This window comes from Coturnix japonica, chromosome 9, assembly GCF_054131305.1.
Source record: "Coturnix japonica strain WE chromosome 9, WE-NBRP24, whole genome shotgun sequence".
NCBI classification, from domain to species: Eukaryota; Metazoa; Chordata; class Aves; order Galliformes; family Phasianidae; genus Coturnix; species Coturnix japonica.
In genome coordinates, this window is record NC_140671.1 from 5,294,401 (window position 1) to 5,312,718 (window position 18,318).

The 18,318-nt window shown below is 43.8% G+C and overlaps 1 protein-coding gene and 1 long non-coding RNA gene across 2 annotated transcripts; both read right to left on the minus strand.

The window, feature by feature from the left end:
* Positions 1-581: 581 nt before the first annotated feature.
* PPP1CC (protein phosphatase 1 catalytic subunit gamma) lies at positions 582-14,966 on the minus strand. The gene is made up of 7 exons (XM_015877835.2): positions 14,675-14,966; positions 6,344-6,475; positions 4,916-5,146; positions 3,975-4,079; positions 2,874-3,097; positions 2,272-2,406; positions 582-1,834 (listed from the first exon to the last, which is right to left on the minus strand). The coding sequence occupies exons 1-7, from the start codon at positions 14,727-14,729 to the stop codon at positions 1,745-1,747; spliced, it is 972 nt and encodes a 323-aa protein (XP_015733321.1). The 5' UTR covers positions 14,730-14,966; the 3' UTR covers positions 582-1,744.
* On the minus strand, positions 12,065-12,268 carry LOC146759653 (uncharacterized). Its single transcript, XR_014949116.1, has 2 exons — positions 12,132-12,268; positions 12,065-12,097 (listed from the first exon to the last, which is right to left on the minus strand). It is a non-coding gene; the product is annotated as an uncharacterized LOC146759653 (long non-coding RNA).
* Positions 14,967-18,318: the final 3,352 nt, after the last annotated feature.

Genomic DNA, 18,318 nt, shown 5'->3' on the forward strand with positions numbered 1-18,318 from the left:
AATAGGCACATGTGTCAATAAACCACATCTGAGAGCAGAGGAACAAGGTGTGACATGGCACTGGGTGCTGCTGCACAGATGGGTTCATGCATTCCTTTAGCTACGAGTGGGATCCGGCTCTGCATGTTCTGTTAACCAGATCAGGAATGATGTACATCACTGTTTTACATGGCAGACCAAAAATGAGAAAGCCATCAAGAAAACCAGTGTGATTTAAGAGATGAGAGCAAGCCCTCTTGCAGGCAATCCAGCACCTCACCTAATGGGGCCATCAACAGTTACAGAGCTACTCTGATTAATTAGTTTTAGAAAGAAAAATCTTCCAAGTGGGGAAACGCTTCCATTTAGCGGAGCAGCGCATTTAAAAGTGTGATGATCAATAGCTGGGATGTACTGGGCAGGGCCCATCAAAGTCCAGCTCACTGCAGGGGAAACGAACAGAACGGATCTGATAAGCAGGATGCCAGAGCAGGGTTGGCAGCCAACAAGGCAGGTGTCTCAGTGATACCCTGACTGCACTGAGTGCCTGCAGCCCCTGGCACAGCCCTGACACAGCTCAGACAAATCAAACCAGAAGTGTGTGGGTTTCCAGAAGGATTTATTTATCTAAGTCATGTCCTGTGATAGCAGTAGTGTATAACGTTGTGATAAACCGACACCGAGAGGATTTAACAACTTGGTCGTTTAATAAGTGATTTTCACTACATGGTATTGTACACTGTCATCTGTTCAAAAAAGGTTCTCAGTCTTTAAAAAAGAAGATACCGTCAGGTACCTGCACCAGCTGCTGAGCAGTGCCTGGGTCGGCTCTGCGAGCTGCTTCCTGGGCGTCTCCATAGGGCAAAGTCTTTAGGCCAAAATGCACAAAGCCATTCAGGCAGGTGTGGAACCGTTCCTGTAACTTCCAGCTGTGTGACACGGCTGCCACGGGGCTGATGCAACCGTAACAAGTCCATTGGATACCACAAACTGTACAAAAGTGTTTAATTTTCCCATAATAGAACAAACAGCACAGCATTTCTACTGCTATTTCAAGTCAAGACTTCCTTTTCTCTCCGCGAGGAAGGCATGAATGGGAAGCCCTGCCAGCTCAGCGCGGTGGGTCGCATACGTACAGTTTTTCTATGCAGACTTTGGCTTCAGGAAAGACACAAACACTTGAAATAATGGCTTTAGGTGTCACTTTGGGACAGGGATGTGTGTGTTTCCATTAAATATACATCATACCGGTGATGCTGGGGAGGTTGAAGGCTATTCCTAACGCTGACAGCGATAAAACCAACGTGTACAGGACAAGACGTAAAAAGAAAAGCAATCCCTTTAAAACAAATCCGAACGTAAAAAAAAAGTTCACAGTGGTTTGTATAAACAGTAAGTCATCTCCAACAGTAACAAACTCTACTCTCACAGCACACCAGTGCCCTCTTTAGATCCTAAAGGAGAAAACAAGCATTTACACTAATTGTACAGGTTGAGAAAGTCAGTCGTACGGTTACCCATCATGACAGGATCGATGCTGCGGAGCGTGCAGCCGAACACCAACAAAAGGGAAGCCTAAAACTCTTTTTCTTAGAAGGGAGAAAAGTCCTTCATTTGCTGTTACAACCAGCAAATGCCATTCATCAAATCAAAAGGGAAACCACAAACACGTTCTATTGTGAGCAAGCTGAACAGTACACGTTACAGTTTAAAAAGGAAGGTTATATATTATAATACAAGTCCCAACCAGGCAGTGCCACGTGGACTATTTCTTGGCTTGCTTTGTGATCATACTCCTGGGAGGCGTTACGGGTCTGCTGGCGTTGGGCTTTTTCTTCTCCGCGGGTTTCAGGATCTGAAAAAGACAGTTCAGTCATTAAGCAAACTGCTGGCTGCCCTACACTCCACTCAACAGCCCATTTGGTCGTGTAAGGAGCTACGCAGATCATCTGGGCAGCTCATAAGCCTTTGAAATAAATGGGTTTTCTGCTCTGAGCTCTGTTGGGGCTTAGAGAGCAGCTGACCAGAGGGCCCATGCCAATGGAAGCAGGAAGACAGCTGATAGCTTTGCTCCAGCTATTTAATCCCAGGGTCAAACAGTTCATCTACTCACACCAGAAAGGACTTATCACATTTTTAAAGCCACAAGGGCAAACACAGCTCTGCCTCCACTCAATACGTGAGATCTATTTGAAGCAGATGTTACAGGTGTGTGATGGCACAGTATAAATGGAAAAGATGAAACAAAGTGTTACTGCAATAACTGGGAAGTAAAGTTGTCAGATACAATACCTGAAAAGAACACATTAAGGTTTCATCCACGCTCATCATGGCACCTGCGTTATCAAACTCTCCACAGTAATTTGGGGCAGAAAAGAGAGTTACCAACTGTCTTTTTGCAAAGAACTCGTATCCATCTTCCACAACCTTTGGAGAGAAACACAAATTACACCAGGCAATTTCCTCCAGACAAAGTACAGTGAAACGCAGCTCTAGCAGAGTCAGCAGCTGAAGAAACAGTCATAGCCAAGGAGCACCAGTCCTAGACTTTCACCCCCAAACTGGGAAAACATCACAAGTTTCAGTTCAACAAGGTCCATCAGCAATAAAAGCCACCAGAGTTCTGTTACGTTCAAAGCCATCTTGTTCAAATACCAGCCCCACACTATGAATGCACTGAGCATTAATTACAAAGGCTTTTAAACAGCAGACAAGCTGCTCCAAGATGCTGGAATCTCCATCCTTGCTTATGTATAAAACCAGCTGGATGAGATCTTGCATGTCTGAATCTGACATTGTTTTGCTCCACGGTGAGTACAATTGCATGGAGACGACCACCTCAGGTCCCTTTCCATTTCAATTATCCCATGGTTTAATGCACAAAGTTAAAATACCTGATGAGCTCTACATATGAGATCCAAATCATGTTTATGGAGAAACTTAGCAACCACTTCAGCTCCAAAAGTAAAGGACACTCCTCTGTCATTTTCACCCCATCCTAAGACATCTTTGTCAGGGTCAGACCACAGGAGATCACAAAGAAGACCTTGGTCAGGTACATCAGTGGGGCGCATAATTCGTCTGATCTGTTCCATTGACTGAAGGTCTGGTGACAAACCTGTGTGCAGATAAGATAACACAGCTCGCATTTTACTCCACCTTTACACTGTAAAACTGAGGAATCAGCTCAAAGATGAGTGAAGCTTACACAGCCTGATTCCCATCAACATCTGGTGCGGCCCAATGGCAACGTGAAACAACATTTCAATCCAGCATATTTTTAAGCTTTTCTGACAGGGGACACTATAAGATATACTGGGAGCAAGGTAAGCAAAGCCATTTCCACATGTAAAGGATTATAACAATTCCACTTTAATAATCTGCAAGTGTCTGTTAAAAGAGCTCCTAAGAGGCATTAAATACTAGAAATCACAAGGCTTGTTTATTTTAAAGATCAGGCTGAATAACATGGAATACAGAATCAGATCTTAAACCACTTTTTACTGCTATTCCTCCCGAGAAACTGTTTTACTTGCAGGTGATAATACACACACTGCAGCTTAAATGCTTTGCGCAGCTTTTCCAAGTAGTTAACAACTATCACATAGCACAACAGGGCCGGTCTGTAAACAGAGCACTAAAACACTGCTCTCAGAGTGTTTATACAACTTCTGGTCATGCAAGTCAGAAAACCAATGGGGACTCTTGGAATAAAGGAGACAATACCAGATACGTCCCCTGACTAAGAATACAGAAGGCAGAAATACCAGCTCAGCTATTTATGACAGTACCACTAATCAAGCTCTCAACACAAAGTGATGCAGAGACAAACCCCTGAAGTTTCAAAGCCTCAATAATGAGCTCCAAGACACAAAAAGCCCCTAAAATGTTTTCCAGCAAGAGAGGAGCACATGTCATGAATATGGAATTGCCAATATTTCAGTATTATGGGGTATTACATCTTCATGAAATATCAACTAAAGAACTTAACTTACCTCCATGACAGCAGAATATCTTCTCATCCACAATTGCTGCAATTGGTAAACAGTTAAAACAATCGGTGAAGGTTTTCCACAGCTTGATGTTGTATCTTCTCTTACCTAGAAAAGATTGGGGGGAAAAAGACCATTCAATCTACTTCTCTAATGCAACTACAAGCTACTTACTATGGCTGCCTGTAACTAAGACTTGCAAAAAAGTCAGCAATAAAACCTACAAGCAAATATTTATCTTCTCTAATACTCTCTCACATCAGATACAAACCCTGAATGTATCTGCACCATGTGACTAAACCTGTGATTAATCTCTGAGGAGTCAACTCAAATACCACCCAACTCCACTTCCTTGTTGAAAAAGGAGAACGAGACACAGAGAACATTTTGTGATCGACAAGCCAAGCATGTCCCCAGCAGAAGCTGTGAGAAAGCCTCAGTACCCAACCACCGTAACAGCTTTATCTCCTCTATGTGAGATTAGGTCACATCCTTTTGAAACATACAAATGTACGCATCTATTGACTTGCAGGATTTATTGGGAACTAGATTGCAAGTGCTGTAACACAGAACAGCCCTTTACCCCAATCACAGTATGAGTATACCTCAAAAGGTACATGAAAGTGACTGAAACTATAAAGCAAAGTAAAATCCCCTAATCTCTGACCAGACAACCTGAAGAACTTTACAAATTCATACCAGTGGGAACAGTTGCTTTACTTCAGTGGCCAATAAATAAAATTACCTCTTTGCTTGCTGTTCTGTACTGTGAGGACCAGACAATAGTAAGATCAATGCAAAGACTTCCTTTTGTTAATACAGACCACAGGGCCATCTGAAGCGTGCAGAACTAACTGCAAGTTCAGGAAGGTCTAGAAGACAGCAAGCACCTCCTACCCTGCTTTCCCAAGCCAAAGGTCCTCCCATCTGACCATATTACTTACATTCATCATAAAATCCATAAATTCTATTAATGCTGGCACATTCATGGTTCCCTCTGAGGAGGAAAAAGTTCTCCGGGTATTTAATTTTGTAGGCCAATAGAAGACAAATTGTTTCTAAAGACTGCTTTCCTCTGTCAACATAGTCACCAAGGAATAGGTAGTTGCTCTCTGGTGGAAAGCCTCCATATTCAAAGAGCCGAAGCAAGTCATAGTATTGTCCATGGATGTCACCTGTAAAAAGCAGTCAGAAATTGCACGTAACTGACTTTGTCATATTTTACAATTATTTTCCCTAGAGAAACAGCATCAACAGGAAAAACCTGCAGACAGATACTGCCTGCAGCATTCCTGAAGATTACATAGTTTGTCTTCATGCTATCACACTCAAAGTTGATATCTACGTAAGACAATGACTAAGAACACATTATGACTCCAGTACGTATCTGCTTTAATATACTCATAGACTCATAAAACAAGTCCAACATCCCAAGAAATCAACTCTATGTACTCAAACAAATCTGGCACCCATTTAAATCCTTTACTTGACTACTGGCTGCAAGATTAGAAACCTTGACTTCATTCTTGATACAGCCACACTTCAGTAGTGACACTGATGGAAAAACTGCCTGGGGAATTTCCTTTCCTCTATACCATGTCTGGTATTTTCCTGCAACAGCCAGTAACTCAAATTCCAGCAGGGAAGTCGTATCAGAAGAAATTGGCATTCCTGCCTTTGGTTTAAATCATGGTTTTGTTTCAGACAAGCAGAACAATAAATCTGGTTTTAAGGCTACCACATACCATAAATATTGAACAAGCTACTTCAGAAGTAAATCCGCAGTGCTGGAGCAGGATAAAACACTGCTTCCTGGAACCTCTACTAACGTGCATTTATTAAAGATTTATTTTGACATCCTTCATCCCTTTAGCATAACTACACATGTGCATGTCTAAAAAGTGAGAACATCACCATACATAAATATGGTAAAACCAAACCAGAAACCACAGGTGATACAGAAATTTAAGCTTCCAGATTCTAAAACTGTGTCAAATCAGGGTTGAGATCTGGATGGCAGCTCCCATCAGCTACTGTGCCTTTTTTTCCTCCATGTTCAGTGACGACTGCACTGAGCAATAACTGATACAAAGGTTCCTTTCCAAAGCTTCTTCTGAATCCCTTTCCCAGGAGACTTGATCAAACAGGACCACTTTCTGGTTTGGGATTTCCTGCTCCCCTCTACAATTCCCATTTACCTCCTTCCCGTTCCTCCACTCAAAGCATTCAGGACAGGCTTATTTTCCCTTTTACTGCAATCATTCATCAGTTTTGTAAGCAGAAGCAGCATCTGGCATTCATCCCCTGCTTAAAAGAGGATATCCATCTAAATGCCCCCCACTCCCAACCACGCATCAGATCACAGCACTTACCACATATTTTCAGTGGAGCTTCAAGTTCTAGCAGAATAGGCTGACTGAGGAAAATCTCTCTGGATTTCAAGCACAGTCCTCTGATTTCATTCTCCTGAAGCTGGACATTTTTACCTGGTTTTGATCCTCTCACTGTTGGAAGGAATCAGAAGTCGGTTACCCAAGCCAAGAGTGTTCCCAGCGTTACTTTAAGAGTGCCTAAATGCCATTAACATCAAATGAGAATGCAACAACTGTTCTTTTACAATTGAATAGTTCAATAATATCTTAAAATATTCTGTATTTACACTTTGCTGCTAAACTCAGCTGTTTGCTGCCTTAATCAAACTACTCTGAACTCTTAAAATAAGTTTTAAGTAATCCAGTATAAATGCATATGGGAATTTCAGACATATGAACATGCTTGCCATCCCATTACCACCACTAGCCAGAAGTTAAGCTAACTACTGACAGATTAAAGCAGTCAGGCACAGATAAAGCCAAAAAGTAAACAGCTGGAGCCCCAGAATTCATAAAAAACAAAACCAAATCCATTTCCTTAGAGGAAGAAAATACTCAAGTCGCACAAGGTTTATGAAACACAGTTTTATTCTACTCATACGTCAGGTTTCAGTTACAATTAACAGGAAGGCAGTACATTACCTGCACTTCATCCTCAGAAAATGCCTCCACAAAACAAGACTTGTCAAAACCTAATGACCTGGCACACCCTTAATGACTGTTTTGCAATTTAAATGGACCAGTGAGACAAACATAATTGTGTTCCTGAAACCTGCCTCAATGTTACAGAGCATACTGCAGAAATTAGAAGTATTAAACAGCTTATTTCAATATTTCAAGATATATTTTACCTTTTTACCACTCTTATTTCACCCTCCCCTGGACGCTCCAGTCCCTCAGGAGCACCAGAGCCACAGGAACAGCTGAATGCATTGAAAACCTGACAACTGGAAGGAGAGGTGGGAACCCTTCACACAGAATTTCCACTCCATATGGATTGGGACCGCAAATACATTTATTTCAGAAGGTTCCTGTAAATCCCATCCTCAGGCTTTCCCACTTCTTGGTTGTGCCAAAGAGGAGGAACAACATGAGAAAATGTGCAGAGCTAAAAAAGGGCCGAGGACCAGAATAATTTCTTAAATGCATTAAAATCAAAGCCACCAAACTGCTGAATTCTACAGCAAAGCTAAGAGGGAGCTATTGGCATCATTAATGCTTTGAAGAGTCTCTACCATGGAGAGAAATTGACTGCCTCAAACCTACAAAGGATTTAATCAAGAGGGAAACAGCTCATGTATTTCAGATTCTAGTTCGTTGGCCATTTAAGCTGAGCTATTTCATTACTCACTTGGAGCCCAGACAAACTCACCTGTACTAAAGCAAGCACTGCATTTTCTGTGTTCTCTCCCCTGCCTCACCTATTACCAGTCCCTCTGAACACAGTGAAAGGCAACCTGGAGATTCAGCTCCCAGCTCAGCTGTTTTTTCAGTCCTTCGCTCTTTTCACTCCTCCAGTGCAACACCTCACAGTGTTTGGTTCCCTTTATCACCTGTCAATGCTCAGACACAGAACAAGGACACCAGCTTGGACTGAACAAGTTCCTGCAGCTAACAGAAGAGTTTTCCCCTCTTTTATCCGACCCACCCCTCAGTTGCAGACACCATTTTCTGCTACCCAGATATACAAAGATATCGTTATATCCATTCATAAAAACAACCATCTCTGGGCCCAGTCTCTGCTAGCACTTGGTATCAGCACCAGAACAGCTCTGCCCTGCACACCAGCTCCTGTCAGTGCCCCTGGTCATGCTCACACTGCCTGCACTGCAGAATCACTGATAACACTGGAAAGCACACAATGTTTTCCTCAAACAAGCTTCAGAATCGAGCTTCAGTCCAAATTACAACACGTAGTGATAGCAGCTTTCAGTTAAGTGCAGGTCAAAAGTCACTGCTTTAATAGCGCTATCTTTCAAGCAATACATGCTCTTCTATTACCCGCTGTCTATGTATTACTGCTCACCACTGGCACCGACTCACACGGTGACACTGAAATTACCACTAAACTTCAAGTATTCCATTAAAATATTACAAGTAATGAAGCATACAAATGGAAGTTAAACCTCAGTCGCAGCACTTCATCACACACGATGCTTCCCATCCACGCAGTCATTTTTCCACCCGTACAATAATTTTCCTAACGCTCCCAAGCAATGAACAAGGCACTAAAAATGCCAAATAATGGACAGACAGGTACAGAACAAAGTGATCTGCTGGTTAAACTGTAAATGCTGATTCTCCAGTTCTTCTTCTACAGTCCAACTCATCTTTGGTTTTAGAGATGAGCTACATGCAGGCAAAAATTCAATTTCCCCATGGTTTGGTCTTGCTAGAAATTGCTAAAAAACACACAGAATCAAAACCTGCATCTCACACACATAAATTAAGTATGTAAAAAAGCACACAATGTAAGCAGCACAGTGAGTCACTACAGCTCATGAATAAAGCATAGGCATTCGTTTTTGTTGAAGATTAAATGGAAATCTAAAAACCGACTGTTTCAGATTCAAGTTTCCAAGGTTTCTGATCTATTTCCATTGGATCAGTATAATCTCCAGGCAGTTTTAGTCCTTTGGCTGTAGGAAACCTCAGTGTGATCAGGAGATGCTTTGTTACAGCTTATACAAACACGGATGTCAAAAGGACAGAAGAAAACCAGGCAGATTTGACTCAGTTCTGTACTGTGCTGTCTGACCACTCACCCAACGTAGGATCAGCACATGAGAAATGAGCTTGTTCAATTCCTTCTAACAGTGACCTACATATAAACAGCTGCACAAAATATTTCGGGCTTTAGAACAATCAAAGATGCACGTTGGTTTGAGAAATCTATATTTTTAGCGCAAGGATTTTCTCCACCATGATGAAAGAGCTGGTAAGAAAACACAGGATATTCACTCCTTCTGAATTCTTAAGCTTCTGTGACTGAATCTTACATGATTTAGCCCCAGTAAGAAGGATGCAAATAATATCCTATGAAAAATGTGGTACCCTATGTTTCTTTTTCTCTGATTTGGACCCAAACCAGGCAGCTTGTAGAGATCAGACCGTACACTGCTAATTGGCAGCTTGGTCAAAGTCAAAAGAGCAGCTGACAGTGCTGTACTCACACATTTGTTCTCTCAGTGCATAAAAAATAACCTCTCCGAAATGACAGCCTGGAACAGAGAGCGAAACAAGCTAAAGATTAATCAGCTGCGGGAAAAAGCCAGGCCATTTCCAATAATATTTTATTTATACCTTGTCTCAACACGCTGCTGCACTATCTCCAGACAGAAATAAATACCTTTCCTTCTTCCATAGGCAGAGACATTCTTGCTTTTGAAATTCATTTTGAGAGCTTGAATTTCAATGTCCAGCCCGGGCAGTTTTCTAACAAGCAAAATCATCTCCAACGTATGAGTGGAAGGAGCTTCAATAAAACAAGTTCTCCTCTGGCTGGAAAAAACTACAGAAAAGATCCCTGAGACCTGGATGCTTTCTCCCAAGCCACAGCGACTGAGCTAGAAAATAATCCAGTGTCTACAGCTATGTACAATGCAGGACAGTCTTAAAGGAGAGCAATACACCTGTTGTCCAAACAGAAGTTTAAGCCCTATGAAGGTATTGCCATTCTAGAGCTTTTCATTTTTCCATCACACTAGGCATCTGCGTAGCCATAGCTTTGCAGCACTGACACCTACATGCTCTTCTCCCTTCAGTGTTTGCTATTCCAGACCTTATTTCTAAAGGTTACACAGGCTCCTCGCAGCCTGCTCAAAACACCATTCGATAGATACCAAGTACTGAAATTACTGTTGTACTTTCCAAGACTGGAGGAGAGCTGCTGGAAAGCAATAACATATCACAAATCCCAGCTCTAAAATGAGGATGTGAGCGCAGCATGACGGCTGCTCAGCAGAGGGAGAAAGGAAGGACGGGAAGAAAAGCAGGACCAAGGACATCCCTGCCACTTTGGTGCACAGGGCCAGCACAAACCTTTGCTGCCAGGACCTGATATCTAGGACAACTTTTAGATAGGCCTAAAGGACAGAAGGGTCAGGAACTGCAGGATCTGTAGTGTACAGCAATCAGACAGCACAGCAGACTGTAGGCAACAATCCATTGCCTATATATTAAATTATATATTGCCTAGATATTAAAAACTAACTGATTTCAGAGTTTAGATCCATGAACAGATCCGTGCATCTCTCTTTTCTTTGGCAATACTTTACCAGAAGCCATCAACTGAAACACTGGAATTGAGTTCTTGTATGTTTTAAACAGTCTATCAGCAGCTCAGCTCATTTTTAGCTTATTAAACAAGTCTTTCAGCTTTGCCATATTTTACATTAAGACGCTTGAAATCTTAGAGACATCTCCAAAAATACCACAGGTTGTTTTTGTCTTGTTTTTGGCAGATCCCGATGACAGCTTCACATTTTACTTTGCGCCACAGACACAAAGGGAATAAATAACGTTGAGGTAGTTGATTTTAAAAGGTTTTAGTTGACTTCAGGCTGTATCAACTTTGATCAGATCACTGCTAGATTGAGACTGAAAAGCAACTCCTCAGTGCCCAAACCTCCGAGGAAAAGTTCTAGACTACTTTTTTTATAGGGCAGCAGTTTACAGTGTTATCAAACACAACATCTTGCCATAACCGCAAGGTTTCCATTTTGTAACATAGTGTTATAGAACTACAAAGCAACAGGTGCTCACACAACACTCAGCTGACAAATCCCTCCTTCACTGCCTCGTGATGCATGCAACCAACTTATCGGAATCCACAACAGGAACTTAACCCCTGTCTTCCAGATGCACAGCTCTTATCTCTGCGATCAAAAATTGCTGCAACAGAGCACAAAGCAATTAACATTTAGCTACATGAGCTATTGAAAAGCACAGTTTGAGGTCAACGAGTGCTGCTTGTTTATTAGTGGCATCCCAACCTACCCAGCAAAATCTGTCCCAATTTCAGATAAACATCTGTGAGAATCAGACCGAAGCTAAACAGAGAGCAATCCTTTACACCCAATCGATGCTGGGTCTGAGCAGAAAGGCACACAACCAGGAAACTGCACTTAGAAAAGTCCTGCTATTGTCAGAATACATCTATCCATATACTCTTTGGCTTATCTATTTTTGACAATGGGATGATCCTCTTTCACCATTTAAAGCAAATTAAAGAGCATCTCCTCAACAGCTATACAACTGGGAATAGCAATCCGTGGGTGTATAAATGGGGAAGTTAGAGGATTTGGAATATTTGTGCTGATTTTAGTTCACTAACCATGATTTCAGCTATCAAAAAAAGGCTACTGCCATTCTGGCCTCGCATGAGTTTATCCAACGCAGCCTTCATTCATTACTTGCTTTCCCTCAATAGCAGCCGCAGAGGCTAAAGCACAAAAAAGACTGTCAGCAAATTCCTTCAGTTTGGGTTCCTCTTACGTTGAAATTCTATTCTTTTACCCTGTCTTATTACTGTGCCAAGATCAGGACATGTCAATCTCCTTTGCTACATCTGTCACCATGAGCACTATTTTCAACCCAGACCCAACTCACAGTGGCTCAAGGATGAGGACAGGGGGCTCTCGTTATGGAACGTAATGTAACACAGAAAGGAAGCCATGCCTCATGATCTCAGGATTTCTTTTCACTCATCCTTTGTCCACGGCCAAACTCCACCACGCCCTGGGAGCCTTTCCACTACTGTGCAGATGATGCTGATTGTTCACATTACCTGCAGCTTCAGTTTAGCAGACACACAAAGCTGTAAGCTCAGAGCCATGCAGTCACTGCCTACTGTATTCCTGGAAGGACAGTAATGTGCTCTTAGGGTTGCCCCTTGTTATTCCTCAGTCATAAAGATACGAGCCTTTATCCACCATCAAGCACACTTAGGAAACATTTCAATACTCACTGCTGGATATTGTCATTTAGTAAAGCTTTAAAAGCCTTATTCTTGAGAAAACTGTTGTTAGGAAAGTTACTAAAAGCCCCAAAACCAGACAAACTGTTCCTAACAGAACACAGCCCTCATTAGTTTGCCCAGTGCTTCCATCAACCTGCTCACTGAGGCTGAGCACAGTGTTACTGAGAAAGGATTTTTGCGATGCCTCAAAGCCAAACACCTCTATGCTACAAACATTGGGATTAAGGACTCACCAAATATTCACTTCAGAATAAGAAGCTGAATATATAAATATATCTAGATTTTTTTAAAGACTGATTTAATAATTAGCTATCTACCCTATGGCAGGTGAGACTGTATCAGCTACTTGGAGGAAAGTCACTTGATCTGTGTTAATTACCTCAAATTTCATGAAGTCATGATAGAAAGCACATAAAAACCCAATGACAAATCAATTATTGATGCCCTACATTAGAAACAAAAGCAAGAATAATTATGATTAACCATTTAAGCTCTTTGCTTTACCTAGGCCATCAGACTACACCCAGCACAGCACTAAGGTGCCTTATAGGACACAGGCACAACTGTCTGCTCACACTGATTTGAGTATTTCATCACCTATCTCCAGAATACATCTTTTTTCCCCTGACAAAAAGGAAGAAGGGATAATGCCATATTAGCTGCTCATATCCTTTGCATTTTAATAGCACAATTATATATTTTAGGTAAGCATACATTTTAAGAACAACACTGAAATACTTGACTACGATTGCAACAACCTGAGTGCCACCTTGTTTGAAAGCCTATCAATTGAAACACATCCATCAGGCTTCATGGCACTAACTGCATCCAGTTGTGTGCCAGCACTACACTGAAAAGAATGCCAGGTAAGACAAAAATTATTCCTCATGTATTCCAAAATAAATAGGATGACAAACCCTGCACATACTCCAGACCTGATTTCCCCCCCTTCCCCACTTAACACCATGTAGATCTGCCCTGTAAAAGTTCAGTCCCACCACCAACCTAACTGTACCTTTGTAATTCCAGGGCAAGGCTGAGTCAGATTTTAAACAACCACAGAGAACGATGCTCACAGCTACTCACACCATTTATCCATCTATCCACAACGCAGCACCTGCTAAAACACAGCATCACTTTGTCCTTTGGAGAAGTGGAAAAAGAAAAGGCTGCCACAAAGGTCAACCATCACTGCCTGGGAGAAATGTTTACAACAGGCATTTAATATGCAATAAAGATGTATATCAGCACAGGTGGTAATCATTTTAAACACTGAAAAGCCATTATGGCTTCATAGGATCCAAAATCCCAAGTGAAACATCAATAAAGCCAAAACATTTAATTTCAGTCTTGGCAGCTGATGCAACCTCCAGTAATGGGATCTTTACCATCTTTAATGGTACACGTCCACCTCTGTGTCAGTCTGAAAGCCCTGAATGACCAACTCCCATCCCCTCTATATGTGTAACACATATAGAGTTGTACCAGGGTACAAGCTGGGTAAGAACCTATCGGCATAGCACATCTTGCCCCTTTTTAAACTTTAAAACAAGAAGAATTGTTCAAAACCAACTGCATTTCCTTCTGCTCTATCCTATTCATTGTCTGTAATGACCTGATCTGGGAAAACTGCATTAGTTACATTAGAGCAGACCAGGTAAGAATTATAAACTATTACCTGCATTAAAAGTGAACGCTTATTAATGTCGGCAGATGTAAGACATACAGGACCTGACAGCACAAAGTGTGCTACTAGAGTTTCAGGAAAATCCTGGTCTAAATTTACAAAGGGAAGCCTTTAAATAATTTAAGCCGGGGTAGTTTAAATTGGTAACAGGCACAGCCCGCAACGGATCACAGCAAAAGCCCTATTTACTTTTACTTATTCTAGCTCAGTAATCCCATAATACACCCATCGGATTTTCAGTCCCTGTGGTTCCAGCAGCACCGCCGTCCTCTCGCTGAAAAACCACGTTATTGCTGAAAGCCATTTCCCGTTCGTCTCAGCAGCACCTACATGACTCGGAGCCGGATGGAAACACGTTAAACCCCATGAAGCTCCTCAAGCGCGAGGTGCCCGCCCCGAGACACAACAAGGAACGAGGCCGGATCAGGGCAGCTCACCCCCAAAATAACCCTCTTTTTCCTCAAATCCTTTAGAAAACCGCTCTGTTCCCTTAACAAACCATCCTGCCCCAACCCCGCCGTGTCTCCCTTTCATTATACAGGGCACTCATTGCTCTGTGGGCTGAGGACAAAGCACAGCCCCCCCCACCCCCAGTGCCGGCCCCACACGCGGCCCCGTCCCGACCACCCCATCCCGACCCCCGTCCCCTCCCCTCGCCCCTCACCCTCCAGCAGCCGTTGGATGATGCTGTCGATGTTCAGCTTGTCTATATCCGCCATCGCCTCTCAGCGGCCAGGCGGACCCCTCCCCGCCGCTTCCCTCCCTCCCTCCGCTGGCTGCTCGGCTGGCCCGGCTCCTCTCCTCTCTCGTCGTGCTCTCCCCGTGTCCTTTCTCCTACCCGCACTCTTTCTTCCCCCCCGCCCTCCCTCTTTCTCCGCCGCTCTCAGCGCAGCTCCGGCGCGGAACAAAATGGCGGCCGTCTCCTCAGCGAGCTCGGGGGAGCGGATGGATACCACGAGCGCAAGGCGGCGCACGAACCCTTTTATAGGCGGGCGGGAAGCGCGCGGAGGAGCGAAGTGCGCACTGCGGACTGTCTCGGGATCCTTCCGCCGAAGGGTGGAGAAATAGTGCCCACGAGGGGTGTGTGTTCTGCCCATATAACACCGCCTCCTGGACCCCAAACAAGGCGGACTCCACCGAGATCCCACCGCTGTGACCACTGAAACCTGATCCTGTGGTCCTGGACCCTCACCCCATGGTGCTGTGTCTGCACGCCCCATTGTGGCACCCTCCTGCATGAGGCGAGGCATTGTGTTGAGTTTCAAGGCACATTCACCACTCAGGACGTTCAAGTTGCATCTCTGAATGTTGTTTAATTGCTTCATTAACTCCTGGCCTAGCATTCCCATCCCTCCCACCAACAGCAGCTGCACACACACACCTCACATCGATGGTTACATAACCACCATTGCAGAGAGCAGAGTTCACACTGTGAGGGCACGAAGGATGTGGTTTATTGTACAGCTGCTCATAATCTGGCCATGTATAAAAACATAAATATTATATACGTAATGCCCACCTACAGTCAGTAGCGAAATAAAGAACATTTCATTCACCTGTACATACATATACATAATACCAAAACCACACATATACTGCATGTATAATGTACGTACATACCCTGTGCATACACACATACACATGTATATATATGCGGCTAGTGATGAAAAGCTCCTTATTTAATTCCTGTATGTAGGTGGATCCTAAGAAATGCAAGTTGCCCACGCTTCCCCTTGCTTCACATTACATATTTCCTAGGTCTGTTCAACTCAGTGTGTCTGTGTACATTTCAAAGACCTACACGGACTGTGCAACACTAGGAAAACAAAGGAGGTGTGATGTGAGGGTCAAATGTTGTTTTTCCTAACTGGATGCTCAGTGTTTTCCTATCTCCTGCTGCGTGTGTCTGGATATCAGCCTGCTACAGTCCAGATCAACTTTTGATGTCTGCTTTTTTGCCTCTGGTGTCTGAACTATTTTGCTTACCCCCACATTTCAGACCTTGCAGAGTTTGTGGGTTGTAACAGTCGTTGGTCAGACTGAAGAGCAGGTGGACAAAGCCACAAGGCTGATCTGGAGATGTAGGGGTTTGTATTCTGTTTGGAGGGAGGTGATGATGCAGAGTCAGGTGTTTTCTTAGTGTCATGTTTTATTTACAAAACGTGCAGTGTGAGGATCAGCAAAACACACACGCTGCAGGTAGGCAGCTCCCTGGAGCTCAGGGCTTTCTGCACAGCCTGGGCTTTACTCAGCAGGGACTCAGCCACATGTAGAAGCCCAGAGAAGCCTCACCCCAAGACAAGAGCAGTCGGATGCATTCACAGGGCTCTCTGCACTCCTCATCACCGCTGCACCCTGTGCGTGGGAGCCTTGGTCCCCACTGAGCCAAGCGGTTCCATCTCAGCAGCTGCCTTCTGTCTGAAACCTCCCACCAAAGGAAACTGCCAGCAACAATGACAAGTCCATTGCAAGCCTGTTAAAATCACATTTTTGATGAAAATAAATGTTAAAAGATTCTGCTCGGAGAATCTGGAGACAGGCTATTTTGACATGGGAGAAATGCAATTCCTCTCCTCCTACATCTTCTTATTTTCTCTTTGTTTTAATGTTTTCCTTTGGTGTAAGTTGACATGCTTCATGGGTTTCTGCTGAAAGGTATTGTTGCATATGAAAATCTGCAGTTGGTAAGCTTTGGAAGGTTCACAGTGGCTAAAACAGTGCCAATATAAACATCCTAAGTCACTTCGTTCCAATGTTTCAGTGACCACAGTAAGGTTTTACCTGCCATAGCTATTTGGATTATGAAAACACAGCAGCTCCCACTCTCACAGTGAATTTCACGTATGAATCCAACTATTAAAGCCACATCAGGAACCAGAGCTATTTGGAGGCACTGCTGATCCGTGCATCCCTCCCCTGTTGAGCGTCAGCGTGGTGGAGATCTGCTTCTTTACTTCGAAAAAGGGAAGAAATGGGGCTAATGTCAGCTTTGTCCTACTTTTAGAGGAGAGCAGGCGCAGCAGATCAGTTGACACAGCTTTGGCAAGGAGCAGCCCCCCCCTCTCCTCTTTGGTCAGGAATCTCCATGCTCCGCCAAAGCCTGAGTTTCATAACTGGATCGAAATCTTTCAGCATTCTTGGAGGGGAAAGGGAAAAATGTACACAGAACTCAGCCCTTATTCAGATGTTTCATGGTGGGGTGAACACCACGTGCAAGGGGAAAGGTGGTGGAACTGTGCATAGCTCTCCTGGCGTGGAGCAGACCTTGCAGAGTGGGGGCAGACAGCTGCATCTCAGAGGGGCTAAGAGGGACAGTTTGTGTAGCTTCAGCTGCATGGGGCTTAAAGAAAGTGATGCAAGAAGCTGGGCTGAGACCCGGCTGCTTTCTTCACTTCCTCTGGTTTTACCCCCACGGAACTCTGCTTCATGGATGAGCTGCTCCTCTAATTAAAACTGATGAGAAAGGAGGGCCAGGAGAGCAGGAAAGTGAAAATGAGATGAAATCTGCTGATCTGCTCCTTGTCAAACAATGACTGTGCCTCTGTAGACCCTGACGGGAGTCGCATCACTGAGCATCAAGTGCAGGAGCAAGGGAGAGATGTCCTCTGCTCCACGAGTACCCTGGATCCCAGGGGGATTTTGAAATGCTGATGCAATATGTGGGCTATCTGAGGTGCAGGTGCTTGCAGGCAGGTGCACCAAAGTGTCCCCATGCTTGAGACTAGCGACAAGCATCCAGAAGGCAATGACTTTTCTGCTCTGCTTTTCGTTCCCCTTGTTGTCCTGAAAATCCTGAGAAGTCCCCCTGCCTGCTGTCCAGCACCTGGATTTTCTGCTTTCATATACCATCTGAAAAGTGGTCTGCTGTGGAGGTAGCTGCCACGTGTGCTTGTTTATTTGTTTCTGTTCTCACCTCCTCCTTCCTGCTTGCTGTGTGCAAGGCTGGCAGATTTTCAGGAGCTGGGCTGCTGTTATGTAAAGTTGTGCTAAAAGCTGTACAAAAGGATTTGGAAGAAAGTGTGGCTGAAGCCAGCTTGCATCCCTGGATGCCCTTCAGGTCTGTCCACATGGCTTGGACTTCCCAAGGCTTCCTTTGCTGCCAGCATGCCTTGGGAACAGAAGGGAGGAGGATGAGTTTTCAGCTGTGATATTCAATGGGACAACTGCTAGGGTCCCTGAACAGCATCTCCCAGATCCCCGAGAGTGTGGCTAGAGCTCAAGCCTGGATAATTAATGGTGATTATCCAGCTGAGAGAGTAGGCATATGACTGATTTCATTCATTTAAAATCCTCAGCCTGAGCTGTGCT